Here is a 16,141-nt window from a genome sequence, read left to right as displayed (position 1 = left end):
TCTTTCCCACTGGGTCCGGAGGATTCAGAAAACAGTATTAAAACGGGTTGGAGTTTCAGCCATATAGTATGTGAGTTGTTGTTCTCTGTATGATTCAGTCATGGGGGAGAAGGATGCTTTTTAGCTCTACCCCGCAAATCAGAAAACCTGTGCTTAATCAGGTGAAGATGGCCACCTAAATGAGCATAATATGTAAAACCATTTGCTTTAATTTCCTTTTCCTGCCACTTTCTTCTACGTTTATGTTTGCTAGTAAAATTTTAACCTAGATAAATGATGAAAAAAAAAAAGCCCAGTAATTCTGGGTCCATTAAACCATGTAACAGGTGACTTCAGAGTTCTATTGGAGCCAAGCATAAACTTTGGTGGCTTCCTTTGCTCACTGAGAGGGCCCTGCCAGGGTCTTCCTGTTCTCTGAGCAGAGCCTGTATAACCACCTCCTCATTTCCTGGACTCCAAAAGTACCCATGTAATCTGAGCAAAGTGAAGACAGGCAGATAGGGCCAAATTGGCTTGGTGTTAAGAGGTCATCTTTGGTGCTTCAGGCTCCACATGGTCCCCTGTGCCAGCCTCACACATCCCAGAACTCCACCTCGAGTCTGGTGCCAAAGCAAAGATAAACAGTCTCCATCTCCATTCAGTGGTGCTCTTGTTCAGTCTCTTCTTGGATCAAGTGCTCCTATGTCTCCCCTTTCCTTTGAGTATCTTCAATGACTTTCAAACGAGAAAACTCAGTAGGTGCTCAATAAATATTTGTTAAATGAACTTTGAAATTCTGTGAAGATCAAATATTTTAATTTCTCTTTTGATCACTTCATCCTTATCAAGCATGAAAACAATCAAAACAGCATGTGTTTGAAATATACTTTTTAAAGGGCATGCTAAATCATCTTAATTTTACCTCAAGTTGGAATACTATGCCATCAAAAAATGAGCTGCACACTTATGATAGATGGGACCCTTAGGCAGGAATGAAAGGAAATCAGGCATTGCTTCCTGCAAGTAGAAAATTTATAAACCTTTATCTACATTCTAGGTGAAAGCTATTAAGGGAAACCGTGTAAGCTGAAATGAGGCTGAGCTTCACTCATTTCAATATCGTAAAAGGGAGATCTGATCTATCACTGGGAACATGGTCTCCATATATCTTGTCTTATAGCAATCTACCACCATGCCAAAGTACCAAATAGCAAAGGAATTTGAGATTTTTAATATTTTACCAGAGGAATTTGAGGCTCTTAATATGTTACTGATATTTTAGTAAAAGACTCAGAAGAAGTACTGTAAAATTCAATTAATTTACATTTTGCCACTTAAAATTTTTCATTTAAATTTAGATGCCTTTTGATTTCACATAAGAATTTTAAAAAATATGTTTTCAGGAAGGAAGTGTTCATTTGTTTGCTGCCTAGAGAAAAAGCAAAGATAATGGTACAGGAAAGAACACACTGATCGTCTTGGAATTAAGGTCTTCAACATCTTCTCTCTGTCTCTTCATCATGGCAAGGACTAGAAGGGCCAGTTCCTAGAAACTCCATCTAGTGGCGTCATATTAAAAAAAAAAAAAAAAAAAAAAGTCTGCCTGCTTGGCTTCTGGAGCTGGGAGGCACAAGGCTTCAAGTGTCTGGTGAAAAATAATGAAGTCTTTTGTCTTGTCTGAGTGAGGAAATTCTCCATTATGCAGGCATATGTAATCCCTTTATCCCTGCTCCCTGGAGGAGAATTAGAGTGAGGCATTTTCCTTTTCCCAGTTGGGGTTAATGTTATGCCCTCTCTACCTTTGAAAGTAAAACAAGACTAGGACCCCTGATGATGATTCAAATGTGGGAATATTCTTCAGCAAACACACATTCCCAGTTGCAAAAATATTACCCCTGGTTTCTTGCCAAGCCTTTGAAAAAAAACATATGAAAGATTGATTCTTTTTTCTTCTTCTTCTTTGCATTGCCTTTGTGCTGTGGAATTTCAATTGCCCCTTACATGACAGCCATATATATATATGTATATATATGATCTTTTATGGAGGCCGGGGGAAGAGAACCGCATCTTAAGAAATTGTCTCTATTTTTCTTGAAATTTCTCCATCTAAAATATTTTTAAACTGGCCCAAAGATTATGGTTATATGAGAGATCTTTGGAGCTTTATTAGCCTTTAAACACCACTAGTTGTTTATGGAAACAGTAGCAGGGGGTCCTCGGTTTCTTTCTTCGCTTTCTACATGTCTTCTTTCTTAATGTTCCAGAACAAAGGTGTTGGCAAAGCCTGTATATTCTGTAATGAAAAAGAGAGATCTGTGAGTCTTCAGATTATCTTCACCCATTATAGAAAAGTTAAATAACATGGTACCATCTGGTATTAAATATAATTACTATCTAAAAAAAACTGCAATGTCACTTTGCAAAGCATTAAATTTAAGGAATTTTACTCTAATCTTGAGCTCCACAAGGTAGCACATGGTAAAATATTATCTGATGTTTAATATAGTGTAATCACATCAACAGACAACAGGAAAATTGTCTTTCCAGGATATTTATGTAAAATATGGATGAACTGTGTAAGAAAATAGAGGAGTATTTCCTGGAATGGCTCTTACCTGATTCCAGTGAAGTGACAAGGTGATTGTCCAAAGTAGAGACAACAGCAGATGCTAATGGGTGAGTTCCTCTGTAATGGGCTCTTGCTGAGATGAGGAAAAAGCTGCATTTTTATTGTAGTTAATACCCCACTCTTTTGTGCATCAGCCCAGTCCTGAGTAAATGAATATGGCTCCTGAATAGCAACAGCAGATTAGTTCTTTCCAATCTTGCATTATTAATAAAAATGTTTTCCTATATAGACATGCAAATACATGTCTGGGCCAACCAAAACCCCATTGTGGATTGAAAAATAAAAAGAAGCCTTTAATTTCTTATCATCTGTAGGTACATTAGTAAAACAGAAAAAGTAAGTCATAGAAAATCTATGCCTCTAGTGTATCTATTAAAATTCAGCAAATAAAATATCTGAAACCTTACACCATTCATTGGAGTTCAGTTTTTGTAACCCAACCGCTGACTCAGAAAATTGTAAATTACAACACAAAAACTAAACTTGTTATCATGATAAAAGTGAAAATTTGTTAATGTTTCATAAACCATACTAACCAGTTTTCCCACAGATACATATTTTTCTATATTACCTATTACTTTACTCTCCAATGATAAAACAGTAAAAGGAACACCTTGTTAAAATATCTTCCCACATTTGTTAGGTAAAATTTAACAGCAGGTCTCCCAAGCCAGAGCAATATTCCAATCACTTTGAAGCTTATCTAAAAATAATCTACAAAGCAGATACTAGCTCAGAAAAATAACCTATCTCAATTACTACAAATCAGGTACTACCTAGGACAACATCTCAGAATATATTATTTTACTGTACATGGTAATAGATGTTAACTAGACTTATTGTGGTGGTCACTCCATAATATATAAATATCAAATCATCACCTTGTACACCTGAAACTAATGTAAAGTTATGTCAATCATTTCTCAATAAATTTTTGGAAAGGTTGAATGGAATTTTGGTTGTTAAAAAAGATATATATATATATATGAATTTTTCCTTCAATTAAGTTATAAATTGTATTTGTCAATAAAAACGATTCTCTTAAAATGAGATAAGAAAGCCCTAGCTAGTTTGTCTCAGTGGATAGAGTGTTGGCCTGAGGACTGAAGGGTCCCAGGTTCCATTCCTGTCAAGGGCATGTGCCCAGGATTGGGGCGATCCCCAGTAGTGGGCATGCGAGAAGCAGTTGATCAATGATTCTCATCACTGATTTTCTGTCTCTCTCCCTCTCTCTTCCTCTCTGATATCAATAAAAATCTATTTATAGCCCTAGCTGGTTTGATTCAGTGGATAGAACATCAGTCTGCAGACTGAAGAAGGATCCCAGGTTCGATTCCAGTCAGTGACACATGCCTGGGTTGAGGGCTAGATCCCCAGTGGGGGACGTGCAGGGGGCAGCCAATCAATGATTCTCTCTTATCATTGATGTTTCTATCTCTCTTTTCCTCTCCCTTCCTCTCTGAAATCAATAAAGATATATTTAAAAATATATATGCTTATAAAAAATGATAAGAGAAAAACTAACTCTATATATGCCATTAACTATAATTTACTTTTTTGTAATAAGTGGCAATCAACTAAAGGCTATTCTTTAGACTTTAAAAATTATTAATACAAGCACAGGACCAGGAAAATTTTGTCATAGATCCAAATATCAGAATGCAAATATCATATCAGACCAAGCAATCAAAAAGATTATGAATCCCTGGCTGGTGTTGCACAGTGGGTTGATCATTGTCTGGTGCACCTTAAGGTCACTGATTTGATTCCCAGTCAGGGCACATGCCCAAGTTGCAGGCTCCATCCCTGGTTGGGGGTGCATACAGGAGGCAGCCAATGGATGTTTCTCTCTCACCTCAGTGTTTCTCTCTCCACTACTCCCTTACTCTCTCTCTAAATCAATAAAAACATATTTTTAAAAAGGTTATGAATATATTATTCTAATTAATGAGTACTGATGGCAAACCACAAAAGAAGGGAAATTTTAAAAATAATACAAAATGTTTATTTTATTTTGACATTTCTCTATGCATTCAGCCTAGTAGGAATGATAATAGATTTTTTTAAATCAATTTCAAGGCTTTGAACTAGAGCAATCTGAGTAGCAGCAGTAATGAGTTTTAAAGCACACTGCTATTTTTATTTCATCCACTGCCTTTTGAAGGAAGCTTTCTTTAGTGGAGCTGAATGGTATAGTCAAAGTCAAAGCAACAGTGAATTTTTAAAAAAGTTTTTATTAAATTTATTGGGATAACATTGGTTAAAAAATTATTTAGTTTTCAGGTGTACAATTCTATTATATGTCATCTGTATATTGTAGTGTGTGTTCATCACGATAAGTCAAGTCTCCTTCCATCATCATTTATCCCCTTTTACCTTCTCCTACCTCTCCTCGCCTCCTTTCCCTCTGATAATCACCACAGCATTGTCTGTGTCTATGAGTTTTTTCTTTGCTTAATCTCTTCACCTTTTCCCCCCAGCCCTCCAATCCTCTTCCTTTCTAACAGCTGTCAGTCTGTACTCAGTATCTAAGAATCTGTTTCTATTTTGTTTGTTAGTTTATTTTGTTCAAAAGATTCCACATATAAGTGAAAGCATAATAACAGTGAATTTAATAACAACCTTGAATTTTATATATTAGGTGGTGGGACATTCTATCTCCCACAATACTCTCCAGGTTAAGTCTTGAAAAAAAAAAAATAACAATACAGATGCCCATTTGTTCCAGATGAATCACTGCATTTAAGCATGCAACTGTAGTCTAGAGTTCTGTAAAAACAGTCCACCTTTGTTTCTTATTAAAGAGTTCTCAAATATATCCAGAAATTCATTTCTACTTCCCGGGCATCAATTAATTAAAAAATACATAGAAGAATACAAATTAAAGATGATTACATATAGAAAAGGTGTCTTCACCAATGATTCAAATACTTCAAACTCTGGAGCCCTTCTTCTCTGAAGGATGTCTGCCTTTGTGGGCTTTCCTGTTCATAGGAAATTCCACATACTGGAATCACGTGGATCCTCATGTCAAATGGCAGATCCCCTGAGAACTGGGACCACTGGCAGCCCCGTAGCTTAATTATCAATTTCAAGAACTAAGCTCTCTACATCAATATGACTTTATTATCCATTCCAGGAAATGTCTGTCCAGGAATTTAAGGCCATTAACCAATAAGTAATTCCACTGTTAGCTTCGGGAACTTTCCAAAAATCCATTCATCTGAACTACAGACTAATGAACCAGCCTCTCTAGACAATAGGTCACTCAACTGGTCAACCAGTCACCTATAAATAATTGTACTTATCAAGGCTCAGGCCAAGATTCTGCCCTGCTAGATCCACCAATCCTAACCATTTAAAAAAATACTATTTCTGAAAATTAGTTGAATTTATTTTTTAAAAGCAATACATGTATATGATTGAAAATTCAAAAGGCATAAAATAGATTCCGGGAGTGGAGATGGAAACATAAAGTCACCATTTATTCTTCCTCTTCTCAGAAATCACCCCAAGTCAAGAAGAAAAGTGAAAAAACGAAGTGTAAAGTCCATCTGATAACTGATAACTGGAGTGTGGAGGCACACCGGTAGAAAGAGCATGGAAGATAGTAAAGAGGTAAAGGTATGTTACCACTTCCTCATCCCTCACCCACAGAGCTGCCTTCCCCAGAGCAGTATTGGTTAACTGTTCATAACAGGTGCTTATTACCTACTAGAGGCCTAGTGCACAAAAATTTGTGCACTTAGGTGTGTCCCTCAACCCAGCCTGTGCCCTCTTGCAGTCTGGGACCCCTTGGGGGATGTCCACCTGCTGGCTTAGGCCTGCTCCCCAGGGGATTGGGCCTAAGATGGCAATCATACATCCCTCTGGCAGCCTGGCAGCCCTCGGGGGATGTCCAATTGCCAGTGGGGAGCAGGCCTAAGCTTCAGTCGGACATCCTTAGGGCTGCTGAGGAGGTGGGAAAGGCTCCCACCAACACCACTGTACTGGCAGCCATCAGCCTGGCTTGTGGCTGAGCAGAGCTCCCTCTGTGGGAGCAACAGGAAGGGTAGGGGGTGTCCCACTGCTGTGCCTGGCCAGCCTGAGTGAGGGGCTGAGGGCCATTTTCAGGCTGTCCACAGCCCCTTCAGGGTGGGTGCCCTACTGGGGTGCCTGGCCAGCCTGGGTGAGGGGCTGTAGGCTGGAAGCAGGTATCTGGGATTTATTTAACTTCTATAATTGAAACTTTGTAGCCTTGGTCCAGCTCAAAGCCTGGGTTGCCTTCCCAGCCCCTCCTTGAGTGGAGGTCACACAGGCTGGTATCTGGGATTTATTTATCTTCTATAATTGAAACTTTGTAGCCTTGAGCAGAGCTCAGGGTCAGCCAGGGCAGGCGGGAAGCTTGACTTCCTCCATCGCTAGTGGCAACCTAAGCCTCCTGCTTGCTCCAGCTCCGTGGCCACTGCCATCTTTGTGACGGACTGATGGAGTGAGGGTGTGACAGTTAATTTGCACATTACTATTTCATTAGATAGGATTGCACATTCTGGGGAGTCCTTATCCTCCTTTTTTCTTTATTGAGATATAACTGACATATAACATTATATTAGTTTAGGTATACAACATAATTATTTTATATTTGTATATATAGTGAAATGATCTAAACTCTTATCAAGAATTTTCTGCCCAATCTCAATCAGATATCCCTGCCTAAAGGCACTTAAATTCAAATCCAAAACCTTAAAAATATCAATCCTAACTATCCCTTCTGAGACATTAGTAAGACTGCTGACGTGTTGGTTTCCTTCACCGTAATAACTATTAAATTTCACTTTGCTTGATCAACAGATTACTCAGACAACATTTTTGGGCAGTCTACATGGCAAAGACAGATAGAAAACTGAGGATCAGATAAGTGAGTTGCTCAAGGTTATAGAGAAGCAGAACCAGACACCAGTCCAGGCCTTCTAATACCAGTCCAGTATCCTGTGTTACCCAAGATTGGGGTGGTGGGGGGGGTGGTGAGGGCTGTTCTAACAGCATCTCCTCCCATCTTTAAATTCCTAGAGTCTTGCCCTAGCTGGTTTGTCTCAGTGGATAGAGCACTGGCCTGTGGACTGAAGAGTCTAGGGTTCGATTCTGGTCAAGGGCGCATGCCTAGGTTGCAAGCTCGATCCCCAGTAGGGAGTGTGCAGGAGGCAGCCGATCAATGATTCTCTCTAATCACTGATATTTCTATCTCTCTCTCTCCCTCTCTCTTTCTCTCTGAAATCAATAAAAATATATTAATAAATAAATAAATTTCTAGAGCCTAGGGGAGGAGAGGCTCTGGAGAGAGTGAGAAGACACAGAGAGTGGTGGAAACTTTTCCTTCTTCCCCATTTTGTGTAAGGTTTTTACAATCATTTGTCCTGAGGTGATTGTAAAGGTGTTTTTTTTTTTAAATTTCTTTTGAATCTCTCTCTCTTTTTTTCTTTTTAGTTGTTGTTTATTAAAAAATAAATAAATAAACAGCATAGAAAAATGCCCATGAACTCATAGACATGGACTCAAACTATTCTCGACTTTCTAATTTATGGGTTGGTTACATTATAATGCAGGCATGATATTATTATTATTAATTCTACTATCATTATTAGTAAAAAAAGAAAAGTACAACCAAAGAAACTATCCTTTTAACATTTTGCACTTGTCCTTAATTACTGCACAGACTAGTGAGCAGAGGTTAGGAAAACTTTTTACAGAAGAAAAGAGCTAAATGACTATTCTAAAGATTGAATATGTGTTCTTTCAATAAATCTTAATTTTTTCCTAATTGTAGCCTCTTCTGTTCTGAGATTAACTGGATGAGAGGGCTTAAGCAGCCTCAAGTAGCTCCTTCTCATCTTGTAGTATGGTACGCTGTTGCCTTTGGGTGCCCCTCAAGCTATTGCACAAGTCTGAGAGTGCCTCTAATCCCTGATAGTCTTAACTATTTTGCTCAAGTACCCCATAAATTTTCTCTCTTTTAAAACCACTTATGTACATTTACAAATCAGCAATTAAATTTTCCTTTCCTTGGAGAATCTCATCCATCCAATCCATTCAATTTTATGTCATTGGGCACCTATGAAGTCCTTTTCATTGCCAAACCAACCAGCTAAATCTCTCAGAAAAAAGCCGACTTTATTTTTCAATTCAAATAACAGCCCATTGTGACAACCAAGTCATTTCTAAGGCTTAACTTTAAGTAGCTAAATTCTTGGGAGGAAGTTTTACAGAAATTTGTCACCTGGACAATAAGGTGCTGCCTGAAAGCCATGTGGGAATAGTCCCTGTGTTTGGCAACCCAGAGGAATTTACATTTCAGATCAATACACTACACAAAGTTTCACCTTTCTTTTAGATGGATGAGTGAGAGTTTCATCTTTCCTTTGTAAACTGGGAGAGAGGTGAATGAGGAAAGGGATCTGGAAAAGAAAAAGTGGAAGATCAAATTTAAGAATGAGTTCAGTGGAAAGTGGGGCTCTGGAAGAAACTGCTTCCTTCCAAGTGTCCCTGTCTACCCATACTCTGGAAGTCTCTGGAAACCCCTAGGGAAAATTCACATCAGTGGAAAGGCAGTTATTCTGGATAGGTGAATAAGGTTGTTTTGGTCCCTACTTTTTGCAGGTAGATTCTGAATACAGAGTATTACAATCTCCTTGTAGGCCATTTCTGGTTGAAGCAGAATTCTCTTCCTCATGAGCACACTGACACACCCGCAGGGCTGGTCCAGCACATGATCTGTTTTGTGTGAGTTGCGGGTAGTCTTCAAGACCCTAGGAATTGGCCTGGCCATGAACTTGTCTAGTTACAGCTTGATAAAAACCCTGTTGTACCACATAGTGTTCAAGGCTGGCCTCATGGTGTTGTTGATGGTAATGCCAGAATTGAGCCAGTTGGAAGGAAATGTAAGTTGGGACACAGGTTGTTATAAATTTGCTTAGAAGCTTTCCTGTTCCTATTTCAAGAAGACCTTTTAGGTTCATCTCATCATATTCTGTGATGATAATATAGAAGCCCTAGAAATATTTATTCTCATTTCATAAAAGGTACTCCAATACATATTTAATCCTATGCATGAATTGCCAATTAACATAAAAAATAAATACACTGAATATTGTCTTGATTAGTTAGAATTGGTTTTGGCATATAAATTTCAGGTACTGTTAAAAAGTTGAAATAGTTTGTCAAATCATATATTTGTGCTATTTTAAATTACAGTTATACAAGTCACAGTGAGCTACATTCTGGGGGAAATGCTTTAATGACTGTTCCTATTAATGAAAGTGGAGTAGAAGGGACTCCTTTCCCTTCACACAAGCTTGAAGAGAGCTTCCTAGAATACATTTACCCATTTACCTTGTCGGTCATTCTACCTTCAGCTCCCAATATTTAACTGTGTCATTATGTACCAATAACTTACAAGTGCTTATGAATTTTTACAATGATCACATTACTTTATATTATAACATAGTCTTGTAAAATACTCTTAAGTGTGTAGCTTAATTTTCCTTTCTATTATTTCACTTCAAGGTAGATTTTAGATTTCAGCATTAATATTCTATGTTTTATAAGCATTCTAAAATGAATATACTTTTGATTCTTATAGATTTTAAATAAACTGATTCTTAAAAAATCAATAAATCACAATTACTTTTAAAAAGTTTACCCTTTTACTATTTTCCCCCTTAGATTATGATTAGTCCTTTGGCTATCAAAAATGACATGACTTGTAGGAATAAAAGTAAATATTTTCACCTTTTTGTAAAAGTTTATAATTATAATTTGTGTTTAAGTACCTGAAAATAAAATAAATGGCCAATTGAGCTAGTAAAATATTACTGTTTCAGAAAAAATGTTAATGAGGTATTTGACACTGTTTGTAAGTGAACAGTTAACCACACTTACTTTCTAGCAGAAAGCATATATTGATACTTGGAAATTTCGTTCATTAGAAAAGCTCTTTTTTGCTTAATATAATCCCACTGTTTTAAAACACATTGTTACCTTAAGATTTTAGTGACTGCGGTCTCCTTTTCTAGAAGATTCCTTGCCCTGATGCTGAAAACAGACTTGCGAAGCTGTAAAATTATGAGCATGACTTTAGTTTTGTAATAAAAGAGGACTAATATACTGACAAATCATTACATACATTAAATAGATAACACTTAAAATATTAAACTTGAATTTTTTCAAAAAGCATCAACATCCTTGGCCAGGTAGGTCAGTGGGTTAGAGCATCATCCTGATACACCAAGGTTGCAGGTTCCATCGCCGGTCAGGGCACATAGAAGAATCAACCAATGAATGCATCAATAAATGGAACAAGAGATCAGTGTTCTCTCTCTCTCTCTCTTTCTCTCTCTCTCCCTAAAAGAAAAAAAACTCAAGCCCTAACTGGTTTGGTTCAGTGGATAGAGCGTTGGCCTACGGACTGAAAGGTTCCAGGTTCAATTCTGGTCAAGGGCAGGTACCTTGGTTGTGGGCACATCCCCAGTGGGGTGTGTGCAGGAAGCAGCTGATCCATGTTTCTCTCTTATTGATGTTTCTGACTCTCTATCTCTCTCCCTTCCTCTCTGTAAAAAATCAATAAAACATATTTTTAAAAAATTAATAAAAAGCATCATCATACAATTGATTCTATCATGTAGTTTTATTTTCTACTTTTACTTTTTTTTTAAGGCAGAACTACAAACAAGCTTGTCCAGGTATGGGAAAGATGCATTGGCTATGCTCACTAGTAATAATGTTACCTTGATAGACTATTCAGTTTCCAAAGAATTTAACACTGAAACGAATATAGGACTCCTTATTGCCATTGTTCCATAAAATGTTCTCTCCTCTACATTGCTTCTGTGTCAGGTTTTTGGCCTGAGGCTCAATACTAATCTGAATGATAAGGATGGGGAGAAATAAGAATAGTTTCTGAGGTTTCTTCCAAGTTGATGATGATGAAATTATTCCAGGGAAAAGGACTAAAAAGAAAAATACTAGAGGCTGACTAAAAACTAGAAGATGCATTCCCTGAGCTCGGGCCTGCTTGATAGCTGCAGAAGTCAGATGGTGACAGGTATATAGGGAGCCAGGCAGAGAAAAGAACAAAGAAGCACAACACCCTGAGAGAGACTCACCACAGTAACTAGAAAGTGTAACTCCAGTAGTCAGACCAAAGATAATACTTGGACAAGGAGCTGGTCATTTTGTTTAGATTAGACTTCCTGGGCACTTATTGTGAGATAGGCTATTGGAGATATAGGGTAACTACGAATCAGAGTTTTTGCTTACTAGAATTAAAACACCTAGTTACAAAGGTAAGGCTATCACATATGAGGTAATCAGTAAAAAGTAGGATGCAGTAGACAGTAAAGTGCTGGGCGATATGCACAGTAGAAAAAAGAGGGGTTGTAGGACTTTGGGTGGGGAAGAAATAGATGTGCCTGAAATAGTAGGCAAAAACTTACTTGGAGAAGTGGAAATTATGGTGGGCCTTGAGGGACAGTTAAGATTTCTAGAGGCCAAGGATGCTGTGAGTAAAGGACTGAGTTGGAAATGCATGCATAAGGCAAATTAATTCGGTGCACACTGTAAGTGCTGAGCTAGGTGAGTCTTTAAGCAAGGCAAGTGGAAGGAACACTACAAAACATACCATGTTCCAAACAAAGTTGAGGGAAGGAAAGGAAAAGCAGGACACAGAACAATTCTGGATTCAGTAAATACAGACCATCTAGTTTCTTTCAAACAAGAGTTAAGTAATTTGAGGTGCAAAGTTACAGAGCTCCAATTTGCAAACACATCTATAAACAAATATTGTACTGTCAACCAACATGTCCATATAGCCATAGCTGGAGAAGAACTGGTGGTCATAAATTGGTCTTTTCAGCCACAACTGACAACCTAGATAACATCAAAACTAACAATATGGCCCTGACCGGTTTGGCTCAGTGGATAGAGCATCAGCCTGCGGACTGAAGGGTCCCAGGTTCGATTCCGGCCAAGGGCATGTACCTTGGTTGTGGGCATATCCCCAGTAAGGGGTGTGCAGGAGGAAGCTGATCAATGTTTCTCTCCCATCGAAGTTTCTAACTCTCTATCCTTCTCCTTTCCTTTCTGTAAAAAAAATCAATAAACATATATTAAAAAAACTAACAATATAATTTTTATATTTCACAGAAAAATCTCTAATAAAGGTAAGGATCATTGAACACATTGGCAAATTTTCTCACACAAGGAAAGATGGCACTCATTTCATTCAATAATGAAAAACTGAATTGGTTTCATTATTCACTAGAACACTCAGGAGAATAAATTAATATTTAGACAAGAAGATAAGTGTAGATGTCAGATATTTAGAAATTACATATTCAGGATAGCACACAGAAGGCTGTTTACCATGATATATCATGAAACTTTCTTAAATCTCCTCCCATCCCCTGAAGATATGACTTCTGGCATTGATTTAACTTCCTTGCATAGACAGCACATCTAAGGAATGCTGTTTAGAGTCACAGTGGAAACTGAACACACAGCTGAACAGTCCCATCATGGTGGCACTTCTGCTCTTTCCATACCTAAGCGCACACAGACATAAGAAAGGCCTAGGCCACAGGGAGCCTGGGACAGCACGTTTCAGAAGACCTAGAGTCCCATTACTCTGATTTCATCTTCACAAGACGATGACATGCCTTTGTTATCTTTTCCTAGTGTAAGGTGATGGTCTGAACTCAATCACCTATCTACTGCCCTGCAATTGAGCAGCTGCTACTTAAAACAGTGTTCTTTATGTTTGGAAAAACCTTTGCAGAAACTGTGAATAATGTTTATTACATTGTTTCTAAAGTTATTTCTGTATTGAATATCCTTTGTCCTAAACTTGAACTGATTAAAACAAAATATACTCTAAATCTGTACAAGGGAGTATTTGAGAACTGGTTTTACCACTAACAGCAGAAGTAGTGAAAAAAATAAATATTGTAATAGGAGATTCAGCTTTGGGATTTTCTTGAAAGGAGATACCTATATCTACATCTATATCTCTCTATCCATTATCATCTATATATCTCCATTTGATAGCCTAGATATGTATTTAGTTAAATATTTTATCTGTCCTGTTTTGTAGTAAATAAAAAAGTCTATAGTGATTATCTAGTTATTCCTTCAGTTTTTCTTATTTCTGTAGTATTGCTTTGCACATTTCTTTTAGTAAAGGACATTTTCTGACTCTGTCGCAAGTACTTAGAGCTACACTGCTCTGCAGTGCCCTCTCCTGGTTCCAAAAGACACTAAAAGGCAATAAATAAAACACTTAAGGTATACAGAAATGTATTTCATAATAGTAATTTTAGACCTGAAATTGTAAATTTACAGCTATGAAAGGTGTCAGTAGTTGCTCATTCTGTTTATAAACATATCAAAGATGTAGGACTTAAAATGAAGGGTATGGGTGACATGTTTACATAGAGTTGCATTGAAAAAAAAGATTAGTTAAAAAGCTTCTCTTTTTTGGTGGTTTTATTCATTTGTAAACTGAATACATTCAATTCCACAAGATAACCATTCTTTGGCTAAGCTAATTATCAAATAAAAATTAAATTTAAATGTCCAAACATATAGCGATAACCTTTTTTGTCTTAAAATTTTAATTTAAAAGATGTTTCCAGAACTGTGCACTTTAACATGAAATTCAGAGCCTGGAAGTTCAAATCAATTTGCATAGAGTTAGTGGTTAAATAATTTGGAGCTGAAGGACACAGCAATGAATAGATCTAGCTGTTTTGTTTGCAATGTCTTTTACATATTTAAATCCAGATTCTCCATTTTCTCCATTTACAGTTGAAGATCCTGAGCCATTTAACCTATAGTTTTTGGAAGTCTGGATTTTGCTAGGTGCACATTCATGGTATAGTTCACATATTCATCTGTCTTCTGTATTTCCTTTAGGTTGACAGCTGAATTCAGAGTTTTATCAGACTCAGATTTGATCCCTTTGGCAAGGCCATAGGTGGAGTCATAGTATTTCATGGGCAGACACGTAATGTCTGGTTGTCTCTCTTTTTGTGATGTTAGTAGTACTGATATTCACTGCTTAGATCATTGATTCATGCAGTTCATAAAAGTATTCCTTTTTCACTTATTAGTTGGAATACTTTTATAATAAAGTACTTCTCCTCATGTATTATTGGTTACTCATTAGTATAATTCATATGGAAAAGGCAAGATAAATTTGTGTTTTTACCTTTACTTAATTTTATGTAATTAATTGGCTTCCTATCAACCTTTTAAGGTGACCAATTATTACTATAAAAATGTCATTATGAACTCAAAGATTTAAACAGACTTCATTGGTTTCAATCCATTACAATGATATGTTATGGTTGGTCAAATGATCCCAACTGTGCTAATGGGGAGCTCTGTCAAATTGGCCCACAGGTTCTTTTGATGAGACTCTAGTAATCTTTGGCAAAGCTCCCTTGTTCTCAGCTATGACAAGTTGTTCCAAACTCATCCATGTTCTATTCCAAATCAACAACTTTCTCTGAAAAGCCCGGGTTTATTTATTGAGAAATGGTGTTTCAAGGTCATAATCTAGACTCCAATGACAATCATTGCTGCAGTTATTCATTGTTTTGAGGATTTTGCCTGAGATTATTCTACTATTTTCCATTTAAATTCAGGACATAAAGTTTTTACCTAATCTCTTCTATATGACATCAGTATCTCTTTCCTGCCCCATTATGACTCCTGATTATCAAGGACATAGAGGATGACAGAATTAGATTATCTCATAATTACTCATTAGTTTTATTTCACATTTCATAGACAGTATCTCAGACTTACAATACCAATTCTAAAACAAAAATAAAATATATTTTTAAAGTGTTTTTATATATTCTTCCCGTTCTCCTCTTATCTGTATATAAGTACTGTGTTCATATTAGCAGAGCAGAGCAAATAGCTACTACATATTTTATTCTTCATTTTAATTCTCATGTAGTCATTTAATTATATCTTGAATGCTTACCACTACTTCTTATGTCAATGTCTTAGGGTCATTTTTGGAGTTCATTTTGGTTGTCCAAAGCATGTTTTTTAGTAGTTTCCTCAGGAATAGCTTGTGAGAATAATATTACTGATATCTTACATTACTTACATTCTTACATCTTGTTAGCATTCTTTTGCCACTTGTAAACTTAAGGCTCCTTAATTTTTTGTTGAATATGATGCAGACTTATAACTTGTATTAGTCTTTTCAAGGAACAAAATTTTAGTTTTATTGATATTATTTATTGCTTTTTTTCTCATTTGACTAATATCTGCTTTTATCTTTATTATTTCTTTCCTTCTGCTGTTTTCATGGTTGATATTATTCTAAATATTTGATTGAATACTTGGAATATTGTCAGCCTTTCTGTTTACTAAATATACAAGGCTATATTTTCCCTCGAAAAAATGCCTTTAGCTAATTCTCAAAAATTTGATACATATCACATTCATTATTTTTCAGTTCTAGATACTTTTTATTTCCATTGT

The 16,141-nt window shown here is 36.7% G+C and overlaps 1 protein-coding gene across 1 annotated transcript in view; it reads right to left on the bottom strand.

Annotated features, from left to right (window-relative positions):
• Positions 1 to 16,141, bottom strand: part of NALCN (sodium leak channel, non-selective) — a 295,705-nt gene that overhangs the window by 53,631 nt on the left and 225,933 nt on the right. Inside the window, exon 17 of the mRNA XM_015559118.1 lies at positions 10,622 to 10,695. Within this exon, the coding sequence (XP_015414604.1) occupies positions 10,622 to 10,695 (74 nt within the window). The remainder of the gene's footprint in view (positions 1 to 10,621; positions 10,696 to 16,141) is intronic.

This window comes from Myotis davidii, unplaced genomic scaffold (assembly GCF_000327345.1).
Source record: "Myotis davidii unplaced genomic scaffold, ASM32734v1 scaffold450, whole genome shotgun sequence".
In the NCBI taxonomy this organism is placed as follows: domain Eukaryota; kingdom Metazoa; phylum Chordata; class Mammalia; order Chiroptera; family Vespertilionidae; genus Myotis; species Myotis davidii.
This window is presented reverse-complemented; position numbering and strand designations above follow the sequence as displayed.